Source organism: Paramacrobiotus metropolitanus, unplaced genomic scaffold (genome assembly GCF_019649055.1).
Source record: "Paramacrobiotus metropolitanus isolate TYO unplaced genomic scaffold, Prichtersi_v1.0 Parri_scaffold0000003, whole genome shotgun sequence".
NCBI classification, from domain to species: domain Eukaryota; kingdom Metazoa; phylum Tardigrada; class Eutardigrada; order Parachela; family Macrobiotidae; genus Paramacrobiotus; species Paramacrobiotus metropolitanus.
The window spans coordinates 2,018,263-2,036,630 of record NW_026570223.1 but is presented as its reverse complement, the minus strand read 5'-3'; the positions used below and the strand labels follow the sequence as shown (position 1 = coordinate 2,036,630).

The 18,368-nt window shown below is 41.8% G+C and overlaps 7 protein-coding genes across 9 annotated transcripts; 3 read left to right on the top strand and 4 right to left on the bottom strand.

Moving 5' to 3' along the window:
- The first annotated feature begins 118 nt into the window (after window positions 1-118).
- On the top strand, window positions 119-1,464 carry LOC129598039 (uncharacterized). Of its 2 annotated transcripts, none has more exons than XR_008691644.1 (4): window positions 119-213; window positions 344-509; window positions 804-953; window positions 1,283-1,464. XR_008691644.1 is itself a non-coding variant. In XM_055495785.1 (4 exons), the coding sequence occupies exons 2-4, from the start codon at window positions 359-361 to the stop codon at window positions 1,286-1,288; spliced, it is 312 nt and encodes a 103-aa protein (XP_055351760.1). In that variant the 5' UTR covers window positions 119-213; window positions 344-358; the 3' UTR covers window positions 1,289-1,464. The 2 variants fall into 2 exon arrangements, 1 of the variants encoding a protein (XP_055351760.1); XM_055495785.1 differs by having other exon boundaries at window positions 344-514.
- Window positions 1,465-1,587: 123 nt separating this feature from the next.
- LOC129597292 (uncharacterized) lies at window positions 1,588-4,227 on the bottom strand. The gene is made up of 2 exons (XM_055494778.1): window positions 2,549-4,227; window positions 1,588-1,944 (listed from the first exon to the last, which is right to left on the bottom strand). Exons 1-2 carry the CDS (start codon window positions 3,492-3,494, stop codon window positions 1,730-1,732), a joined length of 1,161 nt encoding a protein of 386 aa, XP_055350753.1. The 5' UTR covers window positions 3,495-4,227; the 3' UTR covers window positions 1,588-1,729.
- A 1,061-nt stretch (window positions 4,228-5,288) lies between these two features.
- On the top strand, window positions 5,289-6,542 carry LOC129595997 (mitochondrial import inner membrane translocase subunit Tim13-like). Its single transcript, XM_055493147.1, has 3 exons — window positions 5,289-5,762; window positions 5,832-5,900; window positions 6,185-6,542. Exons 1-3 carry the CDS (start codon window positions 5,670-5,672, stop codon window positions 6,275-6,277), a joined length of 255 nt encoding a protein of 84 aa, XP_055349122.1. The 5' UTR covers window positions 5,289-5,669; the 3' UTR covers window positions 6,278-6,542.
- Window positions 6,452-9,449, bottom strand: LOC129595981 (adenylate kinase isoenzyme 1-like). The gene is made up of 7 exons (XM_055493122.1): window positions 9,234-9,449; window positions 8,929-9,010; window positions 8,565-8,728; window positions 7,999-8,121; window positions 7,247-7,338; window positions 7,051-7,150; window positions 6,452-6,821 (listed from the first exon to the last, which is right to left on the bottom strand). Exons 1-7 carry the CDS (start codon window positions 9,270-9,272, stop codon window positions 6,744-6,746), a joined length of 678 nt encoding a protein of 225 aa, XP_055349097.1. The 5' UTR covers window positions 9,273-9,449; the 3' UTR covers window positions 6,452-6,743.
- A 338-nt stretch (window positions 9,450-9,787) lies between these two features.
- LOC129595955 (UDP-N-acetylglucosamine transporter-like) lies at window positions 9,788-13,465 on the bottom strand. 2 transcript variants are annotated; one of them, XM_055493102.1, is made up of 5 exons: window positions 13,341-13,465; window positions 12,514-12,840; window positions 12,094-12,440; window positions 11,264-11,369; window positions 9,788-10,628 (listed from the first exon to the last, which is right to left on the bottom strand). In XM_055493102.1, exons 2-5 carry the CDS (start codon window positions 12,524-12,526, stop codon window positions 10,027-10,029), a joined length of 1,068 nt encoding a protein of 355 aa, XP_055349077.1. In that variant the 5' UTR covers window positions 12,527-12,840; window positions 13,341-13,465; the 3' UTR covers window positions 9,788-10,026. The 2 variants fall into 2 exon arrangements, with proteins under 2 accessions (XP_055349077.1, XP_055349070.1); XM_055493095.1 differs by having other exon boundaries at window positions 13,206-13,352.
- Window positions 13,466-13,698: 233 nt separating this feature from the next.
- Window positions 13,699-15,324, bottom strand: LOC129595972 (uncharacterized). The gene is made up of 2 exons (XM_055493110.1): window positions 14,350-15,324; window positions 13,699-14,245 (listed from the first exon to the last, which is right to left on the bottom strand). The coding sequence occupies exons 1-2, from the start codon at window positions 15,265-15,267 to the stop codon at window positions 14,180-14,182; spliced, it is 984 nt and encodes a 327-aa protein (XP_055349085.1). The 5' UTR covers window positions 15,268-15,324; the 3' UTR covers window positions 13,699-14,179.
- A 1,795-nt stretch (window positions 15,325-17,119) lies between these two features.
- Window positions 17,120-18,308, top strand: LOC129595990 (60S ribosomal protein L28-like). The gene is made up of 4 exons (XM_055493134.1): window positions 17,120-17,337; window positions 17,406-17,532; window positions 17,730-17,848; window positions 18,107-18,308. Exons 1-4 carry the CDS (start codon window positions 17,251-17,253, stop codon window positions 18,194-18,196), a joined length of 423 nt encoding a protein of 140 aa, XP_055349109.1. The 5' UTR covers window positions 17,120-17,250; the 3' UTR covers window positions 18,197-18,308.
- Window positions 18,309-18,368: the final 60 nt, after the last annotated feature.

The following is an 18,368-nucleotide window of genomic DNA, read 5'->3' as shown; positions in this document are numbered from 1 at the left end:
ATACAACCATCGGACAATCCGACACGATCGCTCGAACGAACATAATTCCGGCAGCAAAACCATCGAAAATGATTTTAGTAGTATTTATGGTGCGGCTTGCTTGAGTTGAACTTAAACCGCAGGTATACCGCGCTCTGTGGCAGACCTCACAAGTCACAACAATTCCTCCATACAAAATGTTTTTCCTTTCTAGCGCCGTTTTGGCTGCCTTATGTACGCATTATAATTATGCTAGAATTATGACATGTTATTGATACTTAAGGACAGTTGTATTCGTCAACGTAAATAAAATAATGCTTTATCCACTACCAAACAAAGATTATTGATCCATTGACCATTGCAGGTGTGGTGACCTTAGATGCTCAACAAAGTTACACAAGCACCGCACAACCGCTTCCCAATACCACCACCACAACTAATAATTGTGACTGTGCCTCTGACAACAGCAGTGCGATTTGCGGAGCTGACAGATCACACTTATGCCAACGCCTGTCTAGCACGTTGTGCAAGTATGGTACTTTATTGATAATTATTACTTTCGATCATTGTTCTTATGGTTAGTGATTTTCTAATACTGGGATAGAAGTATATACGAGTATCGTATAAATAACTGTATCGATCGATCGCACGAAGTAGGGAAATTCAGTTGGTAACTATACAGAGCAACTCTGTAGTTTTTAAAAGTTGTGTCCTTTTTGTGCCGTTGCCCGTCTCATGGCACTTCATTCTGATTAAATTAAATAAAAGTACTGGACGGCGAACCTAGGAAGGGGCAAAATTTGTAATGGCCATTAATTGCGCAGATGTATCCGTCGCCTGTCCATTTGAGTGCGAGCGTCTACCGTTCTTCGCAGGAATTCCAATTGGATGTTGCTGCCCAGGGCGTGACCCATTATTTGTTTGCGGTGTTGATGGCGTCACATATTTCAGTCCTTGCTGGGCAGGATGTGCAAGTGAGTTTATCATAAAAAACTTAACTGAAAATTTGGATCTGGGCACATGTTGCAGTAAACTGCACTATGTACCGTACCACAGTATACAATACATATAGATATTATTTTGTACCGGGGCACTACTATCACTCGCTCTTCGCTTGTGTTAAATTTTATCACCATGCTTCTTATTTTACGGTAATTTACTGCGCCACTTTGAGTGCGGCACTTCTTGTACCTATTTTATTACAAGTACCAATACAAATTGTGTCGAATACATACAGATACAAGTACTTTATTTACTTATCGTTTATTAAACCCGCGTGATTATGTCTGCTTTTTTATTGCAGATGTGACTATTGCTTACCAGATGCAATGCACTAGTACAACAACTGCGAAACCGACCCCAACTTATACCAGTTAGTTACTTATCCACTTTAAAAGGTTGAAAAATTTGCAACATCAATCGTCTGCCGCGAGTAGATTCCTTGCAAGTTCTATTCGTAAACCGACGTGCGATTAGACTGCTAATTTCCGCTGTCGGCTGAGGTTGTGTTAGTATCAGTATTCGTGATGGCGTTTTACTACTTTATACAGAATTGTGACTGTAAAATTAATTAAATACAATCCAATCGGAATCCATACAGTTTGTCAACTCTGAGCTGCACGTGTTAGACGTATTAGTATATTATATACACGTACGCCAATAACGAGTTAACGTACACTTATAAACCGTAAGTATTAATACAAAATTACTGTAATTATACAATACATCCCGTAGCTACTGGCATGGGTAGTTACAAAAGTTGAATAAGACGTTTATTCGCGCTGTGGCTTGCTGAGCGATTCACACTGGAAATCTCAAAGCCGTCCACGTTATGGGAATGGTCCCGGCGGTTTCGCGAATGGTTGATGTATGCGTTGGTTTCCAACCATTTCAAGAAATCCCGGCTCAGTTTATTGTCAAACTCTCCGTGGAGCAAACAGGCCAACCAGGGACTAATAGATATGCCTAGCAAAAACATAACTTTAATAAAGCGCTGACTGACGTGAGCGGCGTGAGATCTACCTATTTTGCAATGCAGTACCGTACTCTATATTATATAAAGTAATTTTAGTAAAAAAATGCACCTACAGAGCACAGGCTACAGCGCTCACGCTTATTGTGCGTACAGAGTGGATTCTCTTCATGCATTCATTTTTACAATAGTAGTTTGCGCTAGTTCAACGGCTTCAGTGTGGAAATGGTAGTACTTGTACTGCCACATGTCTTGTGTAACATAAATATTATCATTTTATAACAGTTATTATAGTTAAGTACCGAATAACAAGCGCTTGTAAGGCTAACCTTTAAAGAATAAGAGGTAGAACGTCTCACGCAAATGCAGCTAGCTATTTAGGAGCTTAAGTTTGTCAGCAGTCGTAGGTATATAGATACAGTATTTTTTTATCGACTTTTTAATTAAATACTTGTTGCAGTTTAGTGCACGTGCGAAGTGTGTCGGGGATGCTTGACATTATGCTTGATTCAAAAACTGAAAACTCTCTACTATAGGGTAGGCCATTCTTGCGATCAGGCTCCATTTACGATTACCAATAACAGGATAATTACTTACCGATCGACTGCACCATTAATAATGACATTCCCAGTGGCGACAGGAGCTCCCGCCGATTATTTCCGGACACAAAGCTAAGCAGTGTGGTCGGCAAATAGCAAGCCACAAAAACACTAGAGCTCAGCAGTGCAATCTTCGCGGCTCGAATTTCCCTCCGCATCTGACGCAGTGCCTTCGGATTACCAACCGTTGCTAATGATCCATTTCCGGTGCTATTAATGGAAGCCATATTAGTTGTGGCTATTTCTTCACGGTGCAGCGGACGGATTTTCAGCAGACGGTGCTGTACGTGGAAAATCTTCACCGACACCGCCGTGTACGACACAACAATAATGAACAAAGCCAGCACGGTGACAAAGCTGCGCTGAAAATGCATGACCGCACCCTCGTTGCGGATGTAGCTGCACTTATTGGTCAGGACACTGTAACCGTACGCCCCGCCCACGTTGAACAACGGCAGACAGTGCGAGAGGACACTGATCAACCATGGAAACGCCAGAAGGCTAATGATGACCGGTCTGGATTGGAGAATAGGGAATCTGGTGACAAAGATGACAAAGAATAACCGATTGAGCGCAATGGATGCTTGACACAATATGACCGCTTTGACGGAAACCAAATAGATAAAGGCCACTCCTTTACATAGTCCGGCCCGCTCCGGCCGCGACAATCCGTTGGGGACGCCTGTCAAAAAAGTGTAGGTTTGCAGAGGAGAGGTCACGGCGGTTTGTAATAATGTGGCCAGGCAGAGATTGACAAACATGGCCGAGGCGGAGGTGCGATTTTTGGTGTTCTGATGCAGTTCATGTAGAAAGACGATAGAGCCAATGATACCGACAAGTTCCAAGGGAATGCTCATTACACCGTAGGGTACGGTATCGAGTGGATGGAAGTAGTTAGACGAGGTGGAGTTTTCAAGGGTAGTGAAATAAAAGCTGTCGTTCATGCTTCGTAAATTTTACCCGCTTTGCGTTGGCACGCGAAATCGTTAAGGATCGTACCTCTTGTTGATTGGTAAAATGTACATCGTAAAATTAGGAGGACACCGGTTTTGATAGCATAGTTCAACAAACAAAACACAGTTCGGACACTCATCGAGAGAATTGAGAACTCGTAACAAGCAAGCTGCACAAGATATTTCCATGATTTACATCTGGGTAATTCACGTCAAAATTAGATACGTACGAGATGTATTTGGAAATGCCGACGCGGATCTGGTTGCACAAAATATAATACTGCAGCAGTTAAAAACGGGATGAGCATTTACTTAGAAACAAGTGATAGTAAGGCCGGATGTCTTTAAGTAAGACAAATTCTTTGCAATGTAAAAGCGGAAATTGATATCCATCAGTTGCACAGTATCTGTACACAAAACACACCGAATCTACCGCATAAAGGTAACCATTGTACAATCCATCATTACTTCTATTCATATGATGGTGTAGATTGCAGAAGTTCTGCCCATCCTACAAAGCTCTAAATGCCGGTGGTGGCGGTGGACACCAGAGCGGTCACCAGTACGAGCATGATTCTACTATGAAATGCTGAGCTGATTATAAGTCGTTTGTAAACAATATTATTCATAACAATTAACAGTTCGTAGACTAAAAATAAGCATAGCCGCGCCTTGCCGTAATCAAAAGCGTATAGTGATCGATAATCATGTGAAAATTAGTGCACGGAATGATGGATGGCTACTTCTATAGTTGCGATGCAAAAGGCAATACGGAGTCCCAGTTTTAATAACCAACAAAATATTCATTCTGCAAAAGGTTATGCCGGAATCATCTGAAAATTGAATATTATGGCGCATCCGTGCAAAATATGTCATATCATGCCACATTAACCAGGTATCCAGCCAACCCATCCCACTGGGAATTCTAAAGACGCTTCCGTTCACCGCCACATGTCCTCTGATCAATATGGTGCGTATCCAAAGAAGAAATTCATCCGTTGCAATGTTAACGTTATTCAGGCTCTTTTATTTTGGGGATACAGTTTCCGCCTCCGCCTGGTAGGGCTTTATTACCACATACCGCCAGAAAAATGGTCAAATATCCCAAATGGAAATAATTGAGAAGCACGTGATACCTTACATAAACATTTCCGGTCGGGATAACGACGTCACTGGAGCAAACGAATTATCCATTAAGCGCCGTTTTAACTTTTACACTTCTTTTATTTCAATAGCTCGATAACAATATCAAGGTCTAGTTACGATTAAACAACATAACAGCGCCGTTTTAACTGCTTTCGACCTTGATTCTCCAAAATTTAAATAATTGCAATTTGGCATTTTGAGAATTTGTGACTGTCGTTGGTCGTTTAAAACGCCACTGAAATACTATAAAAGTATAGAAATAGTATAGAAATAGAAATTATGTGAAAATTATTTTGTAGTATAGAAATTATGTGCGCATGCAGCACGAGTATTCACGCAAAGACGCGCAAATATTTCTTTGAACATTCGCCAGAAGACATAGACGCGTTTCAAAATTAGAGGTTTCTCCAATCAGAAGGATCTCTTAACCAAATTTAATTTTAAGAAGACTTACAAAATTAATTTAAGTACTGCATGATGACAAAATGTGGTATCGTTTTCTTCTTTGCCGGTGGGGCGAACGCCAGACTCCGGCCAGAGACTGTACCCATCATTAATCTAGCTGGCGACTACAGGCGGTTGACATTATAGTCTGCCGCAGTAAAAGAAAACAAACCCACAGTCTGCAACTTCAAAGATTTGTCATTTGTGATAAATCAAAATTATCAGCAAACCATTAATTTTGTTGCACAGATTTTCTTCTGTTTTCCTCGCTACAGATTCTGTTGGTAACGGCAAAAATTCAAAGTTTTGTTGTAAGTAGTAATATCTGTATTAAGCTGACAACTAGTTTTTGTTGGCGAAGGTTTCGCACGACGCCTAGTAAGTTACAACCAAGACCAAGCCGAGCTTTGGAAGCTCGTTCTGGAACACCTTGTGAAGAAGGTTCGCCAAAGTGAATTTCCGTCCTTCGCGTATCTCCCCTTCGCTAAGCGATCACGCCGGGTGATATATTTCTGGATATTGCGATACTAGTCCGCCGCCAAAACGCCGAACGTCGATATACATTTCGATGATAAGATGGCCGAGAAGCTCACCGGAGCCCAGAAGGATGAACTGATGCAACAAGTCCAACAGCAACTGGCTGTCGCGAATTTTCAAGAGTTGCTCAGCGTAAGTTCTCCCTTAGCAAGGTGACAATTCTTTGGTAGCTGTTTAAATGCTCTGTGGTGAATATTGCAGAAAGCCACGCATAAATGTTATAAAATGTGCATCGGGAAGCCCGGTTCATCACTTTCGTCATCTGAACAGGTACGAACAGTTTTCCAAGTTTTCGGCGTTACAAACATAGCTAAAGGTCTGCAGTGAAGTAATTTGTGCGCAGCTTCAGTCGAAAGATAAGTACCAAAAATTATGGAGTTGCTAGTGTCCGCGCATAGTGCAAACGGTATTCTTACTATCTTTTATTTCTCTGTAATTTTATTTTGACTATCCGATTTACTTGCAAGTTAATTTTAGTTAAATTTACAGTACTCGTAGACACTCCATAGATCTAGTGAGATGGAATTGTTCTGATGAAACTGGTTTTTGTGCAGAATTGTTTGGCGATGTGCATGGATCGTTACACGGACACATACAACCACGTTATTCGGGTTTACACATCCAAGCTGCAAAGTGGAATGAGGTGAAAGCGCAGTGAAAGAAAAATTGAAGATGTAGTGCAGTTTGGTGTGCCTTGAGTATTAGCGGAACGTGCTGTGGAAGTACTAATGTGTTGCTTGATTGTATCCTGTGCCGATTGTTGTTTTATACTTTTACCCGTGCATCGATTCTGGTACGAGCATGACAAGATGGATGATTAGTCAGTTTTGCGGTTTTACTCTGTATGAAAAGTTAGTTGGGTTTAGAATTTGGCAATAAAAAAAAGCATTGAGAATTAATGCTTGAAGATAAGTACTGTAGTGCATTCTTAACAGTTTAGAAAAGCAAAAGTAGAAAACAGAATTGTGCGTTGTAAACGGGTGATTTGTTTGTAAAAGAAGAGAAGGATGGAAAAATGCCCACGTTTTTGTCAGATAGGTTCATAAAATCGGAAAAAATTGATTAAGAATCTAAGAATTAGAAAGAGATAAAAATCACAAGCTGACTAGTTGCTTATTTTGCTGTTTTAAGTGGATCCATGATTTTAACTACATCCGCAAAAATCGCTTCCACTTCCCGGTTGCCATTTACCTGTGAAGAGAAAACAGTTCTAAGTTTCTGATATAAAGTGCTTTCTTGTGTTTACTTATTCAGCGCGAAATCAGTAAAAGTGAGTGCTTGTGCATGTGAGTTTGGTGTAATAATTTTTTAATAAAGGTCGACTTGAAACTTTTACACGATCTACACCGCGCAGAAAAATTATGCACACATATCTTCTACTACAGAATCTTCTGTATCTTCTTTAAGTCTGTTAACTTACCACACGAAGAAGATTTTTGCCCTTGTAAAATTCTACCACCGGAAGTGTTTGCTTTTTGAAAACATCCAAACGCTTTTTGATGGTATCCGGATTATCGTCGCTGCGGTTAGAAATTATAAATTGGAGATTAAAGTAGGTTACGTTAGAAAATATTATTTATTGGTACGAGTAATATCCAACAGGGCGTATTGTATACCTCCGTCCACTTGTTTTGCCGCGATCAGCAAGGCGTTTAGCCATAACATCATCCGGGCATTCGAAGTAAATAGCGGCTTTTGGCAATCCCAGCTAACATACAACCAGACAAAGTCCTTAAATTTCCGAATTTAGTTGTCGGAATTACGTAGTTATTTGTTTTATTTGTGTAGTAAATGTATGAATAGTAAAAATTTCTTCTTTAATTTGTGAGATGCTGTTAGTGCGCGACTATTCAACATTATATCTGTAGATAATTATTTTGCTCTACTACGCCATGACAAGTAAATTATTCGCCACTTCATTTTTTTAAACAGTGAAAGAAAAATTACTATGTGCAACAGATGCGCAAAACTCTGTACTCAAGTACGTACCCTATTACTGCGCACGCTCTACGATAGTAAACGATATGCAGGTTATTAGTATAGTGGCAGCCTGGAAAGAGCACCAGATTTCTAATGACTTATTAAACTATGCGCATGATTTTATGCTGCAGAGAAAACAGCTTAAGAGTTTGAAACTCTCCATCTTTTAGTTTTTACCCTTGGAAGTCACCCCACGCTCGTGCAGAGTAATACAAATTTTTACAATTTAATAAAATTTTACAGATGGACTGCACGCTACATTAATGCTTCGTTTACATTGGGAAATAATTTTCATGTACAACACAACATCATAAAATACTGTGTAAAATTGTTAGTCGAATAAAACGTGTTGACCAAGTCCAAAACTATGCGGTTAAAAATTTCTTACCTCTTTTGTTAAGGCTTCCGCTTGTGGCGCTTCTCTTGGGAACCCATCGAGTAAAAATCCTTGAATATTTTTATCCGTGATGGCTTTAGCCATAAATTCTTTCAATAGTTCCATTACCACTTCCTGTGGATCAAAGAATATCGTCAAATTAGATAGATCAAGGGGGGTTGTTATGGGATACTCACCATCGTAGGTAGTGTATTTGTGTACCATGCGCACATATAAACTATTAAAATAAACTACAGTATATCCTCAAGCTTTTGCGACCGCTTGCTTTTTTCAGTAAAAAACTTTCTCCAGAAAAGCGATATTAGTGCTAAAATATTTTAAAATTTATGTTGGTATCGCATTTTTCTAGTTACCAGTCGCATTTACAGTTTTTGCAATTACAAGTATGATACTTATGGTAAAGGCTTGAACCGGCATCTTACTTATCTATTCTTTTTTTTAGTTTAGCCTTAGTTAACTGTTAGCGATCGTGATGAAATGTATAGCACAATAAACCTTTCAGTTCAAATAGGGTGATAGTGATTCTGTAAACGTAGAATATACAGTGTAGAATTTACCACAGGAACAAGTTCTCCTTTGGCCATCTTTTCACTTAGTTGTTTCCCACGAGCAGTGCCCGTTTTGGCCTCATCGCGTAAAAGGTCACCAGTTGATAAATGGGCGAAATGATATTTTTCTTTGATTTTTACACACTGTGTGCCTTTACCACAGCCTGGGCCACCTGTTAAAAAAGTTAGTAGATTAACAAGTTTATTTAATGAACTTGCTTAAAATGACTTCGTTTCTATATTTTCGTGCAATATGACCGTTGTCCTTTAACATTATACTGAGACGTTAATTTCCATGTGTTAAGTAACCAGCAGCGTCAGTTTTGTTTATTCAGTTGCTTATATATGCAATTTGCTTGCAAGTTTTAGTTACCGATGATCACAACGACGGGTAGATTGGCCTTCTTCACTGCTGAAAAATCAACAGGAGCGATTGCTGGTTTCTTATCGCCGGTCTGGAAAAATAGAGCTATAGTAACAACGAATCAAGATATTACAATTGACAAACTATTAACGGACTTACAATTGTGATTAATACTGGTTACGTATATAATTTTGCTATTTTTATTTTTAGGTTTCGCAATTATTTTGTGTAAGTGAAACTCTGGCGCTTTTGAACCAGCTGTTTATTTGGTGCAGCCCTATTTAGCTGTATTTATCGCTTCTCAGTTCACTTACCGTCGAAATAGCTGGAGAGGGAGCACCGGGAGCAGCCATTCTGGGAATAACACAATTGTGCAAGAAATACTACAGAGATGTGTAAAAGAAATTCATAAATTTTATGGTTTAGATCTTGGACTACTGCTTTATAGTACCTAAATTTAATAAGCTAATGTAAAAGTTGAAAACATTTCATACTCAGGGATTAGTCTTACTACGTTACGTTGCCAGAGCAAAGGTTAATTGTGGGAATGGACTGTAGTATCGGACACGACTGCTAAGCAACATTTTTTACAGCAAAACCGTGATTTCAAAATTGCAACAGGATTGATTTTCACAAAATAACGTACATAAAAATTTTGAGTACAGCACAATTTCTATGCTAACAATTTTGATGAGCATTCTGGATACTCATGCCTTTGATATGCACGTTGCACAATCCGTTCCAAAATGCTATGAATCGTCTGATGTCCTAAAACTTTTTAAAAATATTAAAATACGAAAAAATATTGATGAGATTATATTGGCGTTCTAGAAAGCATTGACTGCGCTCATCTGTAAGCGGACTGAGATTTTTCTCCGTATTTCTTTCTGAAAATTTCCGATTGAGAATAAACAAGGTTTTGTGACAAGAAAAAGGAAGCCAAAGATCAATCAACAACTTGTATAAAAAACAAGTAAAATATCGAAACACACAACAATAAATACAACGAAACAGGCACTTGCTGTATTAAAATATTTTCTTTCAAATAACCTATTCTCTGACAACTTGGGCAATTTTAAACATAATCCATAAAGAACTATTACTAGTTCATTTTTCCTCTTTTCCCATTTCCAACAAAGGCACCTGACTTTCATGCTTGACGCTTTTCTCCACCCCATTCAGATCCGCCCGCTTTGCATCCTTCTTTTTCGGCACGTATCCATACATAAAAATGGACACAATCACCATCGCCGAACCCACCGCAAACAGACCGTGTATCTCGAAGGCAAAAATATACACGGATGCGATCGCGGAAAAGACAATGGCAAAAGACGTGGCAAAGCCTTTCAATATATTATCCGCGTATTTCACCACGACGGCCACCGTCAGTCCTCCGAATCCCTGCAGCAGGACGATGGTCCATGTCAGGACGTTATACGCATGGAAGAAGCCCTTGGACATCACAGCGTCCCCGTCGGACAAAAGGCAGGTCAACAATCCCATCGGGATGGCGAACATACTCAACTGGACATTGCGCAGCCATAGCGATACTTCGGATGTCTTTAGGATCTTCTCAAAGTAGACGCCGGCAAAACCGGACATAAGGGACGAGACAATGATGGCGGCGAGTCCCAGGAGTGGGCTCTGAATGTGGTACGAAAGTTTGGTCGATTGCGGAGATTGTTGGTCCAGCTGCACAACGGCGATACCTGAAAAAATGCCAAAATGTTATCATAAACGGAAGCTATTACCGGATTTATCGGCATACACAAGTTCACAAATTATTACAGCATGTGTGAGCACACTACAATATCGCTATTTTTAGACTTTAATACTGTACAACAATATTAATAAGCTTTTTTGCCTACTACGAATAGAATTCAAAAGAATCACCATCCTATAGCATAAAATGTAGAGCATTAGTGCAGTCCTTCTACGGGAGTCTAACCGCAAACAAGTGCAAATTGCAAAGCATTCTGGACATCAACAGCCGCTACTTTCACGACTGCTTTCTTTGTTCTTTATCTTTTTTTAAAAGTTTAGAACTATTTCTAAATTGATAAAAACAAACTCTAGTAATGCTGAATAAAACGCACAAACAGCTCTGCAGGCAGAGTCAGGGACTATGTATTTATATCCACATTCCTTTACAGACTCGTATACATACTAGCAAACGCGGGTATTTCACATTTTTACTTATGTGATAACTAAAATTTAAACGTTAAAACAACATTTCCTAGTGATATATCTAACCATCTTCAAATCTTTGAGAAATGTTATAGTGCCGTGCAAACACCAAAATTGGATTTCCGTACAAAATTAAACGATAAGGAAAATAACTCACCTATGAACAAGATAAAAAGTGCTGCCCATTGCAATCCTCCCAGTTGCCGCCTCAACATAACCACGGAAAATATGGCTGTTGTGAGAATTTTGATCTGCGATACCACCTATAAAAACGCCTACTCAATTAAACGCGCCTGGCATGAACAACAAGGTACATATAGAAAAACAGAAGCAATCTCAATAACTGGGAAGTAACCAGCAAAGAACTATTTCAGTCAACGCTTTTCTTCAGCGGTAGTATTATGTGAGCTTTGTATTAAATCTTATCCTTTTTCAGTATTTTTCCAAAATATTATGCGATGCAAATCCTCGCAAACATCCTAATTCATTAGTCAGTCAAAAGAGTCTATTTTCTAAAATGCTGAAAATAAAACATTTTACATTAATACACCGGCGCGGTCCATAAAACTAAGCACAAATACCGAGATGTTGCGATGCAGTAAACCGTTAATACACATTATGCATATAAATTAAACAAACTTCAAGTAAAATTCCAAGAACGAAATTCTTAAAAACAAACCGCGCGAAATTGAAACTATAAGGCACTAAAATTAGCTGTCATCGGCACAATCTGCATCTTTACTGTACTGTACTGTAACATAAATAATATTAATACGGCTTTACCTTTTCTGAAGAATACAGTACTGTGCTGTATTTTAAATTTTAGAGTGAGAACAGTGCGAAACGATTAACATTTCACAGATTAGTAAGCGTTTTCATCGAAAGTCATTCCGTCAAAATATTTTGCGATGCAAACGTTCGAACAAAATTCAAGTACCAGAAAAGATACAGAATAAACCATTTTTCTCAAATATTTTCCTCGCATACCTGAAACGTGGCAGCATCAAGATTCGACACAGCCACAAACGTCAGATTGTTCTGGAAGGTGTAGATGAAGGCAGGCACGGCTACTTTGAGCGTCTCCATCTTCTTGCAGTAGATCTCATCATACAGTTCGCGTCCCCATACCCGCAGGGACTTGTGCTGGATGAGCAGCATCACCAGGGAGGCCAGAAGCTTGAAGATCTCCATGAGCACCACCACCGTGCTGGAGATGAAGGTGGCGCCAGGCAGGGCTTTGGCGTACTTGATGAGCAGGATAATGACCACATTCTGCAGGGTTAATGTGACTAGACTGCCGAATTTGTACAATCCCGCATGTGGGATCGGTTTGACTGTATGGGGCATGAAAGACGCGGGTCAGACAGACATTGAACAACTATAGAGTGCGCCGTGAAGTTATCATACCGTCGCCAGCCATAGATAAATCATAAACTCCCGAAAACCGAAGATCTGGCTTGCATCCACATCAGGTACGGCTCTTTAGACTATGAGTGGCATATCTGGTCGATGGCAGGATGGGGATAGACAGAAAAGAATACAAAGCGGAAGATGGTGCGACAATACTTTGGCGCTTTGGTAAAAAGAAAGTGTGCATGAACTATCGCGTACACGTCATAGTGTAGCGCGAAAGAAAGTGTACGCTGACTGGTGGCCTCTAGGGCATGGTGGCACGCTAACGTGGCGAATTCAGAATGGAAAGATGCTCAACAAATGGATCGTGGCAACGGACAACTGTTTGACAGTGTTTGTATTGGAAACACTGTACGAGGCAAGCGGCAACTCTTTCCCATCGCTTTAGTAAATTACCTCACTTTCCCTGCTGCATTTTACCCGTATGCAGGCGCTCACGTGATACTTGATTTCAGCCGTTTCACGTCTAAACCGGTTAGCTTACTGAGCCGGCGATAAAATCTCACCTGCCGTGCTCTTCTCTGTACTCGTTATCAGTTGCGCAATCAACGATAGCTGCAAACCGGTTTAGACGTGAAACGGTTGAAATCAAGTATCACGTGAGCGCCTGCATACGGGTAAAATGCAGCAGGGAAAGTGAGGTAATTTACTAAAGCGATGGGAAAGAGTTGCCGCTTGCCTCGTACTGAATTGCTCGTGCAACCAAAACGCAGAAAAAAAATTTAAAAGGCAGTGATTTTTCAAGCGTTCGCTGACGAGTGGCACTGGCGACTGCATCGTGTACGAAAACGAATGATGTTTAACGCTACAGCGGAACTGACCGGAAGCGTCCAATTTCATAGCAAAACGTACTCGTACTTATTTTTCCAGAAAGAACTTTACTCCTACGGTTAACGTTTTCCGTCAGGCCTGCACACTGTTGCAGGACCTATACACTATAATAAAAACAGAAAGTGAGACTTTCTGTATAAGAGTGTATACGGCTTGTTTCTTGCACGGTCTATGGGGAAATCTGTAACCAAAATGTTACACCCCTGTGATTGGCACAAGTTAGGGGTGTGGTTTACGGTATGCCAGTTAATACGGGCATACTGCATAGTCAGCATAGCTGTCGCTAGAATGTGGTTGGGCTAATAGCCTAATAATTATTATAGAAGTATTCCATGTGGTTTGTATCCAGTTCCCGTTTATCCCGATTATTTCCCTTTCCCATCCAGGCCTGACGGAGCTATTTCCGTAGGAAATGTCACTTTAGTGTTTTTAATAAAGTACTGTATAATATAATTATTAAATCTGAGTCGATTATAGTAAACCCGTGCACATTCTTACCACTATTTCTCACTCATAACGTTACCTAAAAACTAGCATCGCTATCATATTCCCATGGTTTTATTTACATACTTTGTTTTGATTTAGAGATCATAATCCATGAAAATAGGTGGAGTAGCACCAGGACATACAGAGTGTAGTAAGTAACTGACCACTAATTGGCTAACATTTATTATGGCAAAGATGCCACATGTGCGATATTCGCAGAATGAGCAGAGAAAAATCGAAAGTGAGCAAACTGATTACATGTATTCGTCACAAGTCAGATTATCTGTGATATTTTCTTCACAAGTCACATTATCTGCGACATCTTCGCTTTCCGCTAAGATTGTTACCTTCTTTTTCTTGCGTGCGGGTTGCCGGAGTACACGAGCAGCGGCTTTTTCAAGTAATTTCTCTGAAAAAAAATCGAACCCAACAATTAAATACGAAGCTCTGCATTGCGAAATCCCAGGCAAAACCGCAATGACTATTCGAATAAAATATTTTTTATTCAGTTACCTCTACGCCTCTTTTCGCGATTCCTAAGCTGACTTTCCGCATGTCGCCGCAGCCGACAGACCCTGCAGAACGTCGCTCGTGCAGAGAATTCCGCGGGCACCAGCAGTTCGCACTCGGGTACACTGGCATAACGGAGCACATAGGCGCCTGGTCCAAACTCTTCAGCGTGACAGCCAGATGTTCGACGCTCTTCACAAAACTCGGGAATCGGTTTCCGGTGTACTGTCTTCCGCGGACAACAACGCGGATCTTCATGCTATCGTCTCCCAACACCGCCAACGTTTTTATAGGTTCCTCCGTTTCCAGATCAACTAAATAAAATCGGATCCTGCCCTGATCGCCAACGTGACACGCCGTACTCCATCCAACGGGAAGCGCCATGAATGGCAGTGCAATCTGCACATCACGGATGGTCACATCGCTACCGTGATGACACGCTAAGCTGGCTTCTTCGCAACCGTAACTAGAAAGCATCGGTGGAGTGGATTGCTGTCCACTCTTGGCTTCGACATCGCACGCCTCAGCCCCCTTTCGAGGCGTCCTTCTACTGCGCTTGACATTGTTGGTATTCGGATCATAACTATTTTCCGTTGGAACGGCTCCATTCTTTAAAAGCAGTCCACAGCGTTTCGATCCGGGAATAACAAATTCGGGTCGAAAGTGGCGGCTGCATATGCTTGCGGCGGTATTGGGAAGCCAGTTCGGTGGCTTATGGCAAAATTGGATCCAATGTTCCCTTGTCGCTTCTCGATGTTTGTTGTTGATTTTGAAGAATGTCAAATTTTCATCAGCAAGTGAATCCGCACACCGCGTTTTACCACATCCTTCCACAGCACAAGAATCTGGCATAGTTTTGAGAGGAGGAGTGGCCTCCCCGCACACCCGCACTGGTGCGGGTGCTAAGTTGTTTTGCTCCATCTACCAGCTCTTCGATCTGGTAGATTCTTCAGTTGCTAGCCATCGTCGTCTGAGTAACCTGCTGTTCTTTTAGCCCCGCAGCAGGAGCTTCTGTAGTGTCATGTGAATGGGATAAAGTGTGCAGTTGATTGTCGGGTGTCTTGCGTTTCCGCATAACTCGTAGTATACAACACTGCTCACTCTGCAGGATAGATTCCGTTTCTGTCTCTGTCCGTGGATTCTTCCTAGATCCACCATCATATGGTAGCAGAGCGTGTCGTTTATCCATTGGGACCATTTTTAATCGTTTAAGCGGTTATAAGGATACCGCAGTAGCAGCAGCAAAAGGGAACGGCTATACGGATGCCGTCATCGCGAAAAGAAGATGGATCGCGAAAAGAAGATGGAACAAGGGAACGGCTATACGGATGCCGTCATCGCGAAAAGAAGATGGAACGGTTATAAGGATACCGTCACAGCGATTTCCACCAGTAACGGACTGGTGTACCGTGGATATCGCACAACAAGAATGTCAGCAGCCAGCCAGCGACGACTACGCCAACTCCAGTCCACAGCAGCTCAAGGACTGCCATCCACTGAAGCCCACGTGAACCCTGCCACCAAAGACGATGCAGTGAGCTGCTCCGCAGGGTCACCAGTGTCATTTTGCCCCAACCCCCTGCCCGATTTTGCTGGGAAGACGACCTTTCCTGGACGGATGCAGCGGAATTTCCCCACCGAGGAAGCGTATTTTGGTGTTTGCAGGGTCACCAGTGTTCAAATGCCCCAAACCCCTGCCCGATTTTACTCAGAGTGTGACCTTTCCCGACTGAAGAAAATGGAATGATGTCCCTAGTTCCGGGTTCGACCGTAGATTTCGTCGCAGCCAGTGCGTTGACCCAGACAAGGTTAAAGAGGTCAGAGCGGACTGGATCCAAAACCGAAGCGAACCGAGCCGAAGTGAAGCGAACCGTGAACCGAGCCGAACCGAAGTGTACCGTAAACCGATGTGAAGCAAGCCGTATGTGACGTCTTTCCAGTACCGCAGGCACCGGTGACGTCAGCGGATACAGAAATGAAACGAATCCGAAGCGAAGGTGCGAAAACAGTGAAACGAAAGTGTATGTGTCAGTTTTTCCAGTACCGCAGGCACGGGGCCGTGTCTGCAGTGTGAAGGATGCGCATCGGCTATGTGGACTGGTGAGCGGAGGTTTACAGCCCCAGCGGCCACCCAGGACTTCAACCCGGGAAGACGTGGAGGGGAGTTCGCGACGCCGCGCGATACGCTCGGAGGACCTCACGTGTTCCACCCGCAGGCATGAGAGGAGGAGTGGCCTCCCCGCACACCCGCACTGGTGCGGGTGCTAAGTTGTTTTGCTCCATCTACCAGCTCTTCGATCTGGTAGATTCTTCAGTTGCTAGCCATCGTCGTCTGAGTAACCTGCTGTTCTTTTAGCCCCGCAGCAATTCTGCTGCGGGAGCTTCTGTAGTGTCATGTGAATGGGATAAAGTGTGCAGTTGATTGTCGGGTGTCTTGCGTTTCCGCATAACTCGTAGTATACAACACTGCTCACTCTGCAGGATAGATTCCGTTTCTGTCTCTGTCCGTGGATTCTTCCTAGATCCACCATCATAGTTTCTTATCTGACATTGAGCCAAAACGTGTTAAAGAAACAACGCAAAAGAGACCGGAAGGGCAAAACTTCAAAAAAACCAAAATGACACAAAAGAATCTCGAAAATAACAAAGTTTCACAAAAAAGATTACTCGTTCGTGTTCAAGAAAGTCAGAAACTGAGATTTTTCAATCAGCTGCTTCCGCTGCCCAAACGGCCTGCCACGAAGCCACTTCAGACTGACGGCTCACCATGCGGCAATCAAAATCCTATTCGTTTGCCATCCAGAATCCGGTGTTATTTAGCTTCGTGGTTCCTGTTGTCTTTCGCCGTTTGTCCTGTTCCCTTAATTTTAAAACGATAATAATTTACTCCTTACCACCGGAAAAATGTCGGCTGATCTGGTTTGGCAAATCATTCGCAACAACCATGCCTTCCTTAAAAGGCAGCGTGGGGTCTGTAAGACTTTCAGCAAGGTAAGTTCTTCGTGGCTCTTCGCGACGCAGTGATCGTGAAATGTGATGTGTGATTCTGCTTTGTTCAGGAACCGGGCAATTTGAAAGGAATTAATTCCCCTCGTTTGAACGGAATAGCTAACAGGAATGTCTTCGCTATTCAGCCAGCTGCAGCAGGGACAAAGGGATTAGTTTTCACTACCTCCCGTCCTATTGGTACGTTTCCCAATCGTTTGGAATATTGCAGAGTGATTCTCTGTAGCATATCATAGTACGCGCATAGCTCATACAGGGTTTGCTCGTATTTCAGATCATTATAATATAACCACAAATTTTCGTATTAGTCGTAGGCAGCTCACGTTTCAGTGATTATGATTTATTACATGTTTTTTATTTCTTGTTCTGTACTCTAGGTTCCCGCAAAGTGAAGCAGAATAACAGAAGGTCTAACTTGAAACGTGGCGCGCGACCATCGTATCGCACCATCCGAAACAGTCTTCGCGGTGCTGGAGCCCCACGAAAGATTCGATCGGTACGTCAGGTTATCGGAAACTCTTGGAAAAATCGTATTTCATTTTTTGGTTGGCACTTCTGTTCATTGAAGTAATGTGAAACAGACAGCTGGTTTTTCGAAATGTAGCCCGTTTAGTAAACTCGTTTTTGTAAATTTTTCATTTTTTTTCGGCATAAAACAGATTTTGAAAGATATGGTGCGGTTTATATTACTGTATTTAGGATTGCTGGTTTCATTATTACATTCGCGTACCTAACTTTTTTTGTGTTTAAACAGCTGGCCCTTCGTCGAGCGAGCGCGATCCTTTCCAGTCAGCGAGTGAAGCCTGCAGAAGCCAAGACCGAAAAGTCAAAGACTAAGAAATAAATGGCGACAGTTTTCCAGCTTTTTCTGTTGATAGATATCTTAATGCGGGTTTGGAATGGTGAATGAAACATCGCGAACGCTAGTGAACATATTAAAATATCGGATAAATCAAGTTCTCAATTTTCTACAACTCTATCTTCTTTACGCGTTCTTACTGCGCAGCGTAGACTGC

What these genes read in the sequence shown, in the direction of transcription:
- LOC129598039 (XM_055495785.1), top strand. Translation starts at nt 359, where the DNA reads ATGCTCAACAAAGTTACACAAGCACCGCACAACCGCTTCCCAATACCA. An exon ending in TAGCACGTTGTGCAAGTATG is followed by an intron (nt 515 to 803) that starts GTACTTTATTGA and finishes TTAATTGCGCAG; the next exon opens with ATGTATCCGTCGCCTGTCCA.
- LOC129597292 (XM_055494778.1), bottom strand. Translation starts at nt 3,494, where the DNA reads ATGAACGACAGCTTTTATTTCACTACCCTTGAAAACTCCACCTCGTCT. An exon ending in ATTAATGGTGCAGTCGATCG is followed by an intron (nt 1,945 to 2,548) that starts GTAAGTAATTAT and finishes TGTTTTTGCTAG; the next exon opens with GCATATCTATTAGTCCCTGG.
- LOC129595997 (XM_055493147.1), top strand. Translation starts at nt 5,670, where the DNA reads ATGGCCGAGAAGCTCACCGGAGCCCAGAAGGATGAACTGATGCAACAA. An exon ending in ATTTTCAAGAGTTGCTCAGC is followed by an intron (nt 5,763 to 5,831) that starts GTAAGTTCTCCC and finishes TGAATATTGCAG; the next exon opens with AAAGCCACGCATAAATGTTA. An exon ending in CACTTTCGTCATCTGAACAG is followed by an intron (nt 5,901 to 6,184) that starts GTACGAACAGTT and finishes GTTTTTGTGCAG; the next exon opens with AATTGTTTGGCGATGTGCAT.
- LOC129595981 (XM_055493122.1), bottom strand. Translation starts at nt 9,272, where the DNA reads ATGGCTGCTCCCGGTGCTCCCTCTCCAGCTATTTCGACG. An exon ending in CCTCTCCAGCTATTTCGACG is followed by an intron (nt 9,011 to 9,233) that starts GTAAGTGAACTG and finishes CTATTTTTCCAG; the next exon opens with ACCGGCGATAAGAAACCAGC. An exon ending in GCAAAAATCTTCTTCGTGTG is followed by an intron (nt 6,822 to 7,050) that starts GTAAGTTAACAG and finishes TTCTCTTCACAG; the next exon opens with GTAAATGGCAACCGGGAAGT.
- LOC129595955 (XM_055493102.1), bottom strand. An exon ending in TTGATGCTGCCACGTTTCAG is followed by an intron (nt 11,370 to 12,093) that starts GTATGCGAGGAA and finishes GCGTTTTTATAG; the next exon opens with GTGGTATCGCAGATCAAAAT. An exon ending in ACTTTTTATCTTGTTCATAG is followed by an intron (nt 10,629 to 11,263) that starts GTGAGTTATTTT and finishes GCATTTTTTCAG; the next exon opens with GTATCGCCGTTGTGCAGCTG.
- LOC129595972 (XM_055493110.1), bottom strand. Translation starts at nt 15,267, where the DNA reads ATGGAGCAAAACAACTTAGCACCCGCACCAGTGCGGGTGTGCGGGGAG. An exon ending in TCGCGAAAAGAGGCGTAGAG is followed by an intron (nt 14,246 to 14,349) that starts GTAACTGAATAA and finishes ATTTTTTTTCAG; the next exon opens with AGAAATTACTTGAAAAAGCC.
- LOC129595990 (XM_055493134.1), top strand. Translation starts at nt 17,251, where the DNA reads ATGTCGGCTGATCTGGTTTGGCAAATCATTCGCAACAACCATGCCTTC. An exon ending in TCTGTAAGACTTTCAGCAAG is followed by an intron (nt 17,338 to 17,405) that starts GTAAGTTCTTCG and finishes TGCTTTGTTCAG; the next exon opens with GAACCGGGCAATTTGAAAGG. An exon ending in CACTACCTCCCGTCCTATTG is followed by an intron (nt 17,533 to 17,729) that starts GTACGTTTCCCA and finishes TCTGTACTCTAG; the next exon opens with GTTCCCGCAAAGTGAAGCAG.